General features: G+C 45.4%; 1 protein-coding gene across 3 annotated transcripts in view; it reads right to left on the bottom strand.

The window, feature by feature from the left end:
• Nucleotides 1-5,569: 5,569 nt before the first annotated feature.
• The window catches only part of LOC119185037 (uncharacterized), a 147,711-nt gene continuing 138,447 nt past the window's right edge, over nucleotides 5,570-14,833 (bottom strand). For 2 of the 3 annotated variants that reach the window (XM_075891913.1, XM_075891907.1), the window contains exons 17-18: nucleotides 9,350-9,511; nucleotides 5,570-5,811 (exon numbers count right to left, since the gene is read on the bottom strand). In XM_075891913.1, coding sequence (XP_075748028.1) covers nucleotides 5,810-5,811; nucleotides 9,350-9,511 — 164 coding nt within the window. In that variant the 3' untranslated portion in view covers nucleotides 5,570-5,809. The remainder of the gene's footprint in view (nucleotides 5,812-9,349; nucleotides 9,512-14,833) is intronic. The other variant, XM_037434166.2, reaches the window with a different exon arrangement.

Raw genomic sequence — 14,833 nt, 5'->3', positions numbered from 1 at the left:
CATTGTTGATATGAACAAAAAAAAATTAGTGCAACTCCCACTGAGCAGTGCAAGGCTGGGTCACAGCATACCACGCAGATTCCTAGCTCTTCCTACCTTGACAAGGATTTTACCGCCTCACCCGTCTATTTGCTACGCCTTGCTATGATGAACTACACACACTATGCTTATTTTTCTTTAGCCTGTGTCTTTCTATCTCTTCTTTTTTTTTTCTATGCGCCCATAGGGAAACCTTGACTATAATGGGTCTGCTGTTAAAGGGACGCTAAAGCCAATATTAAGTCAATGTTGATTGCTTATATAGTGGTCCAGAGACCTCGTAGTGCAACTTTAGTGCAGAAGAAATGCTTATTATGAAATAAAATCACGTTTCAGCTGTCCACATCGCGTTAGCACACTTCAAATTACCCACCTCAATTGGAGCCTTTCCAGTCGCTGTTGCCGTGCAACGTTGCCCAGTTTTACTGCACGGCCGCCGATACTAGTAGCCACAGAGCGAAAGTAGCGAGAGCCATAGCAGCAACAACAGCCACTGAACAATTTTCTGCTATGGCCTCCGAGGTGGCAGACGTGTTTGGTTCAACTGGGCCTCGCTAGATGGCACGACCTGTCCAGATTAACTAGCCAAAAATTGCACTCTTGAACCACACGTGCAATTTCTTATAGTAATGTCCAGCGTTTTTTCTTTCATCAATCAAACAAAAACAAGCAGCATTTTCTTATGTCTCATTATGCACGGAAAATTCTTTATGAAGAGCAACTAGTTCGATTACTAGCGATTAATTGTAGGCGGTAACTCTGACATCATCTGGATCATTTTTCGAACGTCCTACTCGTAGTGCATGTGTTCTCGTGCATTTATATCAATGTCTCTGTAAGTATAGGCACTGCTGTTAATATAGTCGTTTTAGACGTCATTCATTGAGCTTTAATTCTGACGTGAACTGTTAATTGACTTTATCGTCCCTTCAAAATAGGTTGATTGACCTCCCTGCATTTACACTACTGCCGCTATTCTATAAGAGAGATTATACTATGTCGAAAGGAGTGTATGCATATGTCCCATTTGTGTTGTGCAGTGATATAGTTAATATCTATTTATGCAGTGCCGATGAAAATGCTCGGTAGCCAACAAAGATTTTTAGCAGATATATTTTATTAAAAACAGCACAATCATGCCTCCTGGGGTGAATGTAGAGAATGTGACACCCTATACTGACTTCTCTGGTTTTTATTTCTCATCCTCAGCTGGGCCACAAATGTTTTGTTATGCAAAAGCCTTTCGCCCAGACCAGGACAAAGTTGTCTGCAATTACATGCTCTGCATCTTCACCAAGGCTGTGTAGGCACTGCCCTCCTGCCGAACCGCAGCTACGAAACGAGTCTTCAGTTACTCTGTTTTTATTAGAATGCCTCACGAGCCACGAAACCCACGAAAACACATGCAGAGTGCGTGCATCCTGCTTGCAAAGTGAGGCAAATTCATGGAAACTTGAGGGGGGGGGGGGGGGGTGCAAAGAGGTGTACATTCACATAGCGAATATTTTCTCCACAACAAACGACAGTGCCTGGCACCGCAGCATCCCTTCACAGTACAGGTCTCCCCTATACATCAAGTACAATTCAATATCCCCCCCCCCCCAACACACACACACACACACAAAAACGCCTGGCCTGCGCAGACAGCGCAGCACAGTCACAGCGAAAGCGAAGAGCGGTATATGAGAGCCTTTTCTAAACACTCACTGGGTAACTACTGCAAGCACACTTGCTGGGTACCCACTAAGGCATTAATAATAATACTTTCTGGGTAGTAGGCCAGCATTCGCTAGGCTATCCTTCGTCATTCATTGAGAAGCATGGTATCCGCTAAACATTTGCAAAGAATTTTGTGCCAATTGTTCATGCAGTGGCTGACAAAGAGGAGGAATTATACATGAAGTGGGTATGCACCACAGTTAATAGGTGATTCAGAACAAACTTTTGTACAATTGGTTGGAGCATTGGTTGACCCACATGTTGCGCTATCCGCATTGTGTGGCGCCTGGTTGTTCTTTTGCTGTCTGCCTAAGGCAAGTTTGCAAACAAGTCCCAAGCACCGGTGTTGCTCAGTGGTAGAATACTGGGCTGGCACACAGCAGACCCGGGTTCGAGCCCCACTGTGTCCTTAGTACTAGGTTTTTTTTCTTATTTCATGCAATAGTGATTACGGACACCGGCGGCGGACAACTATGGAGCCATGCGTGACCCGAGTTCTGATCTCGTAACAGCTTTCACCTACCTTAAATTTTGCCTACTTTACTGCCAGGGGTGGGACAGAGTTTGATTACCCTGAAATCTACACCTCTCATATGTGTGTAAGCCTAGACACAACGAAATGCATGATCATAGCTAAAAGAGGGTCCGACACCACCCCTTCCACACACACGCGCACAAAAAGGACTGACTGTGCTGGCAGCGAGAAAGTCCGGCTGCCAGCCTCTGTAGCAGCTGCTGGTGACCTGCACACATGACGTCATGGCCAACCACATGCAACCCTGTGTGTTTACAATCTTCCAAAGATAGAGACATCTCAAAATACACACCGTATATCCTAGCAGTCACATATTCCGCGTTGCATTCGATGTTTCCCTCACATTTTTGTTCAGCATCCCTTTAACGACAACAGCAAACACACAATGCATGCGCTGATTCCATTTTGCAATCTGCCATCTTGGCTTGGCAGAGAAGTCAGCGTACCTATTATTGAGGGCGAACCAGCACTCTTGCCTTACGAGTTCCATAGTCGGGAACTGAGAAGAAGTTCTCGGAATGTGCACGGGACACCAAGGTTGAGGATAGAGCACAAGCCTTTGAAGTGTGCCCACCCATGGAAGTCACCAAGACTTGTGTGCATAAGGAAGCACAGGTCAGAGGTGCAATATATGATGTCAGTGAGGCCACGATGTGTTTTACTGATCATTTGCATGGTGTTGGAGTGCACCTAATTGCACTGCTTCATACTTCATTAGGACGGGAACAGTGCTAAAGACTGAACAGCGGAAGAATGACAGACACAGCATTGAACAAACAAAAATCTAACAACAATAGGTTTATTTTAGTGAAATATGCAATATATCTACACACAACCTTCATGCAAAAGTCCAACGAAAGTTGAGTTGAGTTAAGTTTATTCAACCACGTGACAAGTACACGAAAATATACTGTATACGTGGTTTGGTATGGAGAGAACAGAAATCATCACACCACATGCATCATAGACTGTCACATTTTCACAATATTTGTATCACAGCTACACAAGGAAACAGAAGATATGCTGAAGTAGGTGTTTCCATGTGTATAAATATGATATGCTTCAAGAACCTCAAGTGCTCCCTTCTTTCTGTACTTTTCAAAGACAGTGGGCTGTTCAAGGATTGGCTGACAGCTGCATGTGAGCTCTCTCAGCTGGTCGTTCAAGCATCAGCCTTTTTGGCACATATAGCAACACCTACACACATGAAGGCGGACCTACACTGGTGGGCACAACAATGGGAAGTGTGATGATAGTAGTCAATAGGCAAGCCATGGGGACTATGCGAGCTAGAAAAAAAATGAACAGCTTTGGTGTGATGAGGATCTGCATTAGCCATGAGAGGATGTCCAAAGGGCATTGGCAAAAGCAGCAAGCTGGTCAATCATGACCGAACACTCTGGCATTGAAGATAGTGTACATTGGCACATATGCCCATACAAGTGGGTGTACTGCAGCAAGTGCAGTAGCGCACTTCTGAAATCCTCATAAAGATTGTAAGATGAGCGAGTTGGTGGGTGTTCATGAATTTAGCCTATGAAAAAATGCACACCTAGGAATGAACGTTCATCTATTAGGTGAGTTGTTGTGGATGCGTGTGTTCTTGAACGCCATGATGTGGTCTAGAATCTTGGGGTTTTGACTTCCCCGTGGGTGCAACAGCCAAAATACAATTTGGAGCAGTTTTTGCAGCAGCAAAATATTATTTTTGAAGCACTAAAATTGTAACTTGGAGCAGGCTTATTCTTTTAATTCATGTATCAAGAAAATCATACTTTCTTTATCATGAAATACCAAATTTGGAGCAGTAAAAATAAGAAGGCTTACATTTCGAAAAAAATATGTATAAACCATTCAACATCACCTAAATCGTGCAATGTGAACATGAGCACTGCTATTTCAATGAAAGTAGTATTTGAACCCACCCCACTGAGCAAACAGTGATGAAGTTATTACTAGCATTTGCTGTGCCTGTCAAATCATTTGACAGACTCTGAGAATTTAAATATAAATCTGCCAAGCTCGCAACCTTGAAATTTGGGAGATTCGTAAAACTGAGAAGTAGGGGTGGCAAAAAAAAAGAAACGACGCATAATTTTTTTTTTTTTTTAAGGGAAGCAGAAATGCCGTGCACTGTTCCATATGATTGTCAGTAGCTTATTTAGACATCAGTTATTTTACAGGTACTCAGAATTATGCGGCGTACAAACTCATGAGTAACCTAGCAAAATGTCCAGTGTCCTGTGAATAGCACTAATAGCCCCTTCTAAATCTCAATACCCTTTTAGATGGGCACCGGTGTGATGCGGCGAAAGTGGCTTAAGCAGCATTTTCTGCATGGGTTAGAACCAAAGCCGAGAAAATGTCCAACTGCTATCTGCCCCCCCCCCCCCCTTCTCACCTTTTTTATTCTTTCACCAAGGGGGGTGAGGTGCCACTTCAATTCCCTTGAAAAGCACGTTTGACCAGGCAAAATAGCAGCAGCGCATGCCCGTTGGCCCTGCGACGGTCCCGGATATCTATCGCCAGGACCATAACCAAAACAATGCCACTGCTACGGCAATCGACGTGGTCACTAGTAACACCAGCATTCACAGCATGTCGAGCTCGTTCATGCGAGAAAAACACTGCATACACTTCCAGCTTTAGTTCCTAACAAGCCATAGCCGCGTTTTCAGGCTATAAAATTTACAATTGCTGCGACGCGTTGGTGGCTACAGCAATGCATTTTTGTCTTGAAGTTCTGTTGTCCCAACGATAGGCATCCGCTGCGGTAAACGAACCAACAGGCACGCAGCACTTTAGGCACTATAGCTGGAGTCTGTGTACCTTGACGGATGGCGCAAACTGCAGGTAGCCGACGCGGCCTGCATTTCTCGCAGAAATTAGTGCACCTGAGAATATTTTTTAGGCTGCCTGGGCGTTTTGGTGCAATTTCAGCAAATTTAACGGTTTTGGCGCAGCTCGGCACAACAACCTGAAATTATATCAAATTGGCACAATTGGCACAGCTGTTGCACCCCTGCTTCCCTTTCCGGGCAAAATAGCTTCCTTCTTTTCGTATTCTAGTACACTCTAAAGGCCTGACTACACGTACACCTTGCAGTGCGTGGTGTGTACACTCAGGAACACACAGTCTCCCTATGATGGGAGAGGGTGAGTGGCTACACAATGCTGCACACCCCCTTTCTCCATAGGGATAGAGTGCAGCGTTAAGTCCACAGTAATGTGCTGCAATGCATACATGAGGTCACACCTTAATTATAGTGGGGTCACTTATTAACAAAGCACACAAACTTTCATACTTTATTTGTTCTACCTCCTTGCATGTCAAGACACAGCAATGGCTGCCAATCACCTGGTTGGCATTACTTACAAACTGCAACAAACACTAGTTTGCCTCACTTGCAAACTTTAAGGTGACCGCTGCCATTCATCCACGAACTGTTTCCAGGGGCTCCCATGAAGGTCGGGCAGTAGCGAAAATGCCTGGACAGCTGCCTCTCTAATGGTGGGTTCTGCACATACACAACAACAAGACACATTGTAAAGGTCTGGTAACTGAACCATTATCTAAGTTTGGTTAAAATTCAAAGCAAGCACTCGAAAAACAGAACAGCTAGGTAAACTATACACTCAAACCTCATCATAACAAACTTGCACCTTACACGAAAATAAGTTAGTTATGTCCGAAAATTAGTTATAAAAGTTCATTTTAGCACTATATTGCAATAATAATCTTCATTTATTTCGTTATAACCAATATTTCGTTATATCCAGTTTCGTTGCAACGAGGTTTCAGTGTACTGCATATACATTTCTGAACAGATATAGGTGCCTAATTCACTTCAGGTGAAAAGTTGAAGGCAAAAGATATGCATATCCAGAGAGCCTGCTTGACTTTTGGTACAGTGACTATTGAGGCACACTCCATCACCACATGTAGAAGACTTTACTTCCTGTCTCAGCCATAGCTTGGTATTTTATTATGTCCAAAATCAAATAAGCCTGTTCCCTTGGCCCAAAGCTGGGCAGATATTTTGAAACTGTATTGCAATACAATACAAAATACTACTACAATTCAACTGTAATCTAAGACACTTCAATACATTTACAAATGTGTTATGTATTAAGATCTATATAATGTAACAGCAAACACTTATGTGTTTACTGCTACGTTATAAAAGACCAAGAACAAACAAACAAAAAAACATCGCGAAAAACAAAAAGGGGTGGGAGGAGGGTTTCAATAACCAGCGCCAACATCAGCATTGCTGTTTTATAGTGGCTAGGAGTGGCGGAACACATGAGGGTAGTTTTTTTTTCACTAAGCTGAGAGTCTCAAAGGATCAACACAACTGGCAAAATCTATTTCGGTCAAAACAACTCGCGTTTGTCTTCCAGGGACACATGTGAACGGATAGGACAGCACAGCTGGCTGTCGCAAAAGCTCGGGTCAAAGCTTTGCTCACGACTAGATTCTTCTGACAGGAACGCCAAGACGCATCTGGCCCCTTTTTATTGCGATAGCAATTATATGGACAGTCCACACTGTTTATTTTTTTGCTGTCGTCACCGCCGCCGTCCTTTACCGTATCTGTATACGTATCTATATATATGAACACTGAAAGAAAAAAAGCCGCCCACGCTCGGCGCCCAGCTCGTCGGGATGCGCCATCGCATGCTCATCTCACACATGTACTTTGCCCCATGGATGGATGCCTGTGCGCGTGCGCTTATCCTTTGGTGGGGGAATCGTGTGCCTTCAGCTTTCATTGAAACGAAAGCGTTAGTTTCCGGGCACACAAAGGTCACTTTGGTCTCTGCACAGGCCCCTTCTGCGAAAACAGCGCGCTTTTCATACACAGTGAGGTATAACAACTGAGACACTAGTTAGTTTGTACTCATCTGTACCTGTGATTAAGTATCGTGCATCGTTTTTGTTTAAACAGCGCGTTACGTGACGAGCGGTAAACGCTGTTAGTTTGCTCTCGTCCTGTATCGTTTTCGTGCGTCATTTGTGTGAGCAGCGCCCTGCACGTTTCGATCTGCTTGCCGTTCTCAGCGTTACATTCCAAGTTGTTGCTGTCGCATTTATTGCTCCGCCCTTGCGGCAAAACTGTAACTTCTTTTTATCTTTTACGTATTTACTGTCTTTAACCTACTGCTATGTGCCCTCGGAGCTCGTAGATCGCTATCGCGTCGTTGTGACCGCGGTTTTGTGCACGGCAGTTGCGGCAAACGATAACTTGCGCACGCGCCTTCAGAACGAAGTCGTTTTATGCCATCTACGATAGCGTCTGCCGCAAGTTTGTCCGCGGAGTTTGCGGAAAGCAGCGTTGCTTTGACTGGTTGAACGCACACTTTCGGGGTTCTCTCAGTTACGTCGTCGCCACACATGATCGTGTCAAGATCGACCGCCATTTCGTCCTCAGCGGTTGTGGCAACGACAATCACACGCACTGTAGAGCGCCGGTCGCACGCGTACTTATGAAGCTTTGAGTATGCTGCTCTCAGACTTCGTTCGACGGTTTCTCTACCTAAGTTCGTATCACCCGCCGTGATTAGGAAATGTGTTCGGAACATTCGAATTGAGGCTGAATGAACATAATAAAATTTGGCTGGGGAATTTAAGAATTCGTATCTGCCGCAGTTTCGCATCACTGAGATTATACTGTACATTTACATGAACGCCTCTTAAACTCGTTTTTAATAAAATGGGGTAGGTTCAAAAAGCATGGAGTGGATTTAGCTGCTTTTTTGTCAATGTGGCCAGATCAGGCACAGAAATTTCGATTTCTGGGAGATTTTCATGACAACTGTACAACCGGAAAAAACAGTCAAAATGGGGGAGTCTCCCGGCCAATTCGAGAGACTTGGCAGGTATGCAAATATTACACATGACCAGTCTAAACCCACGGTGGTTGATAGCACTGTGTGTATACAAATCGACACAACTAGCACATTTGCTGCTCTTAACACGTGAAAAATTAGTTTCATCAAAGGACCCCTCACACCAGTTTCGGAAATGCGAGATGCTTGTGTTATTTGAGTCCTGCAAGCAGGGGCACTCCTGAATGATTATTAGTGACGACGGTTGCTTGTAAGACATTGTAATTTGGTTTTAAAGAAATAGTGCATGCTCGTACGAGTATTCAGGTGCAATCGACCGATTTCTGTGGTTTGACACGGACAGGGGATCCCCTCTGGCCGTTTCAGAGGTCAAGCAAATATTGTCGACCTCGGAGAACAATTGCGCAGCATGCAGGGTACCTCAAGTGGCACCCAGCAAGGACCATAGTTTGTCAACTCTGCCGCTCTGTTGTTGGGCTGCTCCCAAGGTGGGCTTGGCTGCGTATGCCACGAATGCTTTTCTTTTTTTTTGAGGAGGACACGCTCGAAGTACCTATGAAACACCTATATTGTTTCAATTTTCACCGGTCGCGAATCCTCCTATCTGAAAGCGGTGCGTTCAGCGTCACACATTACCGAAGCTTGAGCGCATGTAGTTTCACGCGCTGCCCAGCTATGGGGTGCTAGTTTCTTATGATACTCAAGCCGGCGTTTCAAACTGATGCAAGATCATTGTGAATTAATAATGCTAACATTAATTATATGATGCATTAGGTTATTTACAATGTAATTTCAGCATTACCAGATGCAAAGCAACAAGCTACAGTAAAAAAGTCGCAAACAAAACTTTTGATGTCAGGGGCCCTGAAAAGCTTGTAAGTACTGGAGTGATTTTATGCAAAAACATTTTGCTGCTCCCATAGAGGAAATAACAAAAGCAGTACACTCACACCTCGTTATACCGTAATGAGATATAATGAAATAATGGATATAACAAAGCAAATTAAATTCCTCTTGAAAGCTCCATTGAGAACCATCCATTTTAAACCTCATTGTAACAAAGTAAATTTGACCGGTACATGGATATAACAAACTAAACTAGTCTATAAAAAAAAACTACTGTAGTGTTTTAAGTATATCATTTTCTGCGAAGTTCGACGCTAGTTCGGCGCGGCTCTTTCGAAACTCCCACGCCAAACTTACAGCCAAGCCAAGCGCGGCCGAGAGAGCCATCATCTTCGCACAGCCAGCGGAGGGGTAGAGGGAGCGCTGGGCGGGTCACATGACAGAGAAGTAGCGCCGCGGTGCAAGGCGATTTCTGGCAATTCCCCTTTCGAACCGGTTCGCACCAGGCCTGTCTCCCTGCTGCTGCGCAGTCGTGGTTAGTCGTGAGTATTGTCAATGTGTTTGCACAGTGCACGTGCTCTTAGACGATGGATATCTGCTAACTGCGGTCACCTGTGTACGGTCACATTGCCATGGATGAAGGCTGGGGAAAGCGCACACGAAAAACGCTATCGATAGAGCAAAAGGCAGTTATTTTAAAAGCTATCGACTCGGGGACGGAGAAATCTCGGGTGGCCCGAGACTTCGGCATTGCGGTGAGCACATTGTCAACAATTCTCGCCACCCGTTAAGTGATCACAAATTCCATTACCCACGGTGTGAAAGGCAGATAGCAAGAAGCTGCAAACTGCGGCGTTCAAGCTAGTTGAACATGCGGTTTATAAATGGTTTCTAAACGCTAGAGCAGCGAATATGACAGCAAGTGGCGAAATTTTGCTGAGAAAGGCTAGAAATTTTGCCTGCATAATGGGCCATGGCAGTTTCGTCGCCAGTACTGGCTGGCTACAACATTTCAAGGAGAAGGATGACATCGTTGGAAGAGCAGTAGTGGGCAGGTCTTGTTCCGTTGATGCCGAGTCGGCAGCGGCGTGGGTGAAAAAGAGTTTCGGCCCAGTGGAATAAAAATATGCCCGTAAGGACATTTTTAATGCCGGTCAGACTGGGCTCTTTTTCCAAATGCTCCCTAACAAAACTCTGTCACTCAGAGGTGAGCTGTGCCACGGCGGGAAGCACAGCAAGCAAAGAATCACTGTGCTGCTCTGCACAAACATGGATGGATCGGAGAAGATGCCGGCATTCGTCATAAGAAAAGCGCATCGCCGCGGTGCTTCGAAGGAAAGCGAAACCTGAAGGTGCGATATGTCTCGAATAGCAAAGCATGGAGGACGCGCGACTTTTTGCGAAATGGTTGCAGGATTAAGATGAGCAACTGCGTAAACAGAACCGCAAGGTGTGCTTAATGCTAGACAATTGCTCGGCCCACACACAACTGCTGAACTTCGCAATACAGTCGAGCCCACATATAACGGCCCACTTACAATAATTTCCCTTAAAACTAACAATATCCGCGTGACCGTGAAAATGTACAATGGTTCAATGGCACGAAATCGCACTTGCAACGAATGTCTCCGAGCGCCGCTGATCGGTTACAACAAACGGAGGCAGCCATCTGCCAACTTCCCGGGAAACCAATTTCGACCATGGATCAGGCATCGGCGAGGTGCGCGTACATTCTTATTGTTAAACGCCGACCCTGCCTCCGCGACCATCTAGTTGCCGCTCTCCCCAAACCATGGAGGAAGGAAAGTTGTTTCCTTCCTCCATGCCCCAACTGCTTTTTGTTATGCACCCCCTCCATCCTTTGTCCTCCCCGCTACTCTGAGCACCCCGCATCGCCAGACGAGGCCCGTGTTTTCACACTGCCACCAATTTTTTGAAGACCGGTCGGCTGTCTACCTTGTTTTAGATCGCTGGTACTGTCGTTGGCGTCATCGGCCAGAAGTGACCAGAGCGTTTGCCAACATCATCAGCCACCGACTGCATCTGATAGTCTCCGTCTAGTGCACGTGCATACGCTACCCCACCGACTCTGATAATTAGCGATTCGTTTCGTGTTTAGGACTTGTTCTCGCTCACTTCTCACTCAACTCAGCATGCCTTCCGCGTGCGTGCGGAAGCGCGAAAACAGATGTTACTTTGTGCGGAACGAATCGCCAATATCGAAGTTCGTGAGGCTACGCAAACCCACCGGCGCAAGAAAACGATTTTTCGACCACGGCCGCCGATTATTCGAACAACGCCACGCGCACCGATCCAGGCGGCCATGCTTTGACTTCTGCGTGCGCGGGCACTCTTTCCAAGTTTTTCTACGTGCAAGTTTTGCGGACCTTTCAAGCAAGCTACCCCACCTGCTTTCTTCCCGCGTGTTTTGGTTTTCAAGGTCGCCCTCCCGCCACATCCTCCCCTCTCTTTATTGCAACTCCTTGCCCTTCTTTGGCAAGTCTGCTCTACTCTCTTGATCACAACCCCTTCACCCGTCTCCACCGCTCCGCGACGCCTGCCACGCTGGCTTGAATTAGTTTCGTTTTCTGACTAGAAACGGGCCCAGAGCTGTTCCACGCGTTCTGGCATGTGTGTCGCGTGTGCGCATCTTGCTCGCTCTTGGTGTGGGTGTGTGGTCATGATGGCTGACAGGAGGACTAGCACGTTTTTTCCTGCTGCTCAACAAAACGCTGAAAGTGTGACCACTTGGCTTGAGCATAATCCGCATGTTGGGTGCTGCGTTGCAGAGCGCTTGCTCATAGCTATTGACCACCTGGCAGCCAACTTGCCACTTCGGGCATCTCGGTATTCAGCTGTGGACATGGTGAATATTTCGTGGGCGGCAGTGACGACTACATGCGCGCGAAACTGTTTTCGCGAGGCCGACTTCGTCGATGTTGGGCCCGATACCGAGCCTGAAGCTTCCAAACTGGGGCGGCGATTTGTGGCAGCGCGTTGTTGACTCCGACCAGGGAAATGGGTGGGACATCTGTTGCGATGGTTTAATTATGGCCGATGATGATGCCGACACTGCGGAACTGTGCACGGATTAGGGCATTGTGAATGAAGTACGTGGCGAGGGCGATTTGGAGGAATCGGATTGCAAGAACGATGAAACTTTGGAGCCAGTGCCTGTTGCAGCTTATGCAGTGCCTGATGCAGCTTACGGGCCTCGGCGAACGAGCACCCTGCCGTTTTAAGTGAACTCGAGACCGCCCTTGTCGCTTCTGTTCTTCGAAACAAAAAAAAGTTTGTGTGGGCAAAAAAAGTTTGTGTGTTTACTCTCAACTTTTTTAAAAAGCTGTGTTTCATTTACTACAAACTTCGGGATACAGCGAACAAATGCCGCGTCACGCTCAGGTTCGTTATACATGGGCTCAACTGTATTGAACTTTTGTTTTTGCCACCCAACTACACTTCCCTCATCTAGCCATTTGATCAAGGGATAATTATGTCCTTCAAGGCAGGCTACCGCAAATGTCTTCTAAACATTAGTTTACAGCGAGAAACTAGGCTAGTGCGAATATTCGAATGCTTTGAATATTCGAACGAATAGTTGAGTATTCGAATTCGCTTCGATTCGAATTTAAGTTATTGATATTTTCAAAGTATTCGCAATGAACGAATAAATGTATAATACTTCACAGGTCACTGCTTGTGGTTTTACTGCAATGTGGTTTTACTGCAATGTAGGAGTGCTAAACAGTGAAAACATCTACTTAAAGAACATCTGATTTGCCGTGAAGCCTTCCTTCAAATAAAAGGGGCCTTGCAACAATAACTGAACATTGTCAGAAAATTCTGCCGATCGGTAGTCGAGGCTACCGAAAACGCGCGAGGCAAATATTGTAGTGCAGTACGTGGCCTGTAATTCACAATAAAGTTTCAAAGCTAAAAACTGCTTTTTTTCCTCAGGAAGTGACACTGCAAGCTCAACAGTCACTTGTTACAATTTAGAAGAAATATATGGCTCTGGTCACAGGCATTGGCTGATTTGAGCACGGTGCGCTTGACCACGAGTACGTGTGCGATCGCACTGAAAAGCCGCGTATTCTAAGAAAAAAAAAGAAGTGCTCAAGGTCATGAGGTGCGTGTGGAGTATTTTAATTCTTTTGCCGTGCCATTCCTCCCTGCTTAGCTTCCAGCTATTTCGTCAAGACGAGAAGAGAGAATGCAATTGCAGAGTGTGCCAATTTTTGGAACTCTACTGATACTGGACTGATTCTAGAAACTTTGCAGCAGTAAATTATGGCAACAAGCATGTTTACTGGCTCCATGGCTACTTGAAAAAGTGTTGCAGGGCCCCTTTAAAGGAACATGTTACCCTCAAATCAATTCTTCATTTTATTAAGCTTATTATGACAGCTTATATAATACTAGTATAATAAATTTTAAAACATTAAGTATATCACAAGTTATCACTCGCATCCTACTGAAACTACTACTCAAGGTTGTTTTGACTTCCTTTGAACGAAAAAATAAATGGCATTTGCATAGAGACCCTGTTTCAATTTAAAATAAATATTGTGCAGGTTAGTTTTGTAATCATAAATATTTCCTTTTTTTCTATGTCATACATACCATTCGAATTCGATTCGAAATTATTCGATCAAAATCACTATTCCCTTCGAACCCAAAATTCACTATTCGCACAAGCCTACGAGAAACTAAAGTGGACCTATACATGGCTATTGAAATGTTGCAAGCCGTGTGGACAAGCGTTTCCACAAGCGCAATAGGCAACTGTTTCCGACATGCCTTGTGCGAAGTGGCTATGTGCGACTCCACTAGTGCCGCGTGTGATGTGACTGCTGCGGACGAAGTTGAAAGGTCGTGCAAAGCACTTTGTGACACCGGTGTTGTTGCGGCAGATGACTCTGCGATTATGTCAACGCTGATGATGATGCGGTGACAACGGAGGAGCCTACAAACGATGCTATCGTCGCAGCTGTCACCAGACAGACCTACGCAAGCAACGACGAAGACGACGTAGTCTCGCATGCGTTCGACATGCCAACGTTGCAGACGCTCGATGCGGTCGACCTCCAACGCCGTTTCTTCGGCACCCATGACGACGCCGAAAATGGCATGAACATGATGCCCACCGTTGAAAAGAAAGTTCTTCATTTGCGACGTCCGAAGCAAAAGAGCGTCACAGACTTCTCAGTTAAGTCTAGCGGGCAATAAAATAGTCAGTGTGCGCACTGAGAAAGCAAAAACATTTGCCTTATATTTATTTTCGGTTGCACGCGTGGTCGCGTAGCGGTACATCAGGCTGCGAGGCAATTTCTTTTTTTGCATGATTATAGGTGTGCGCTCATCTGAGCATGCATTGCCACAAACTGTTATTTATAATCAATATAACAAAATAATTACCGCTCCTCTTCAACTTCGTTACAATGAGGTATGAGATCACAAACACTCGCTCAGCTGAGAATGCAAAAGCATAATGCTTAATTTTCATATGCTTCCCATATTTGTGTAGCAATGAGAGTAAGACTCGGCTTTAGGGCAGTGCAGTTGAGGACAGCAAAGAATTAGGTGGTGAAATCAACAAGCTTGCAGGGATGTGCTTGCACAAGAAGCAACAAAAAAGTGCCGCCATATCCACGAAGTGAATGATGATGAGTGGGCGAAGCTCCGGAGGTAAACCTGGTAAACCATGAATCCTCTGTACATTTTGCCCACTCGATTTTATTACATCGCTCCCCCTAGCGTACGTCGCCGCACTAAATCGAACGATTGCCTTCAACCAATGACACGCGCCATATGTGACATCATTCCTATTTTATAAGATCT

This window comes from Rhipicephalus microplus, chromosome 1 (genome assembly GCF_043290135.1).
Source record: "Rhipicephalus microplus isolate Deutch F79 chromosome 1, USDA_Rmic, whole genome shotgun sequence".
Lineage (NCBI taxonomy): Eukaryota > Metazoa > Arthropoda > Arachnida > Ixodida > Ixodidae > Rhipicephalus > Rhipicephalus microplus.
The sequence above is the reverse complement of the archived record's forward strand: the minus strand, read 5'-3'. Positions and strand labels throughout refer to the sequence as shown.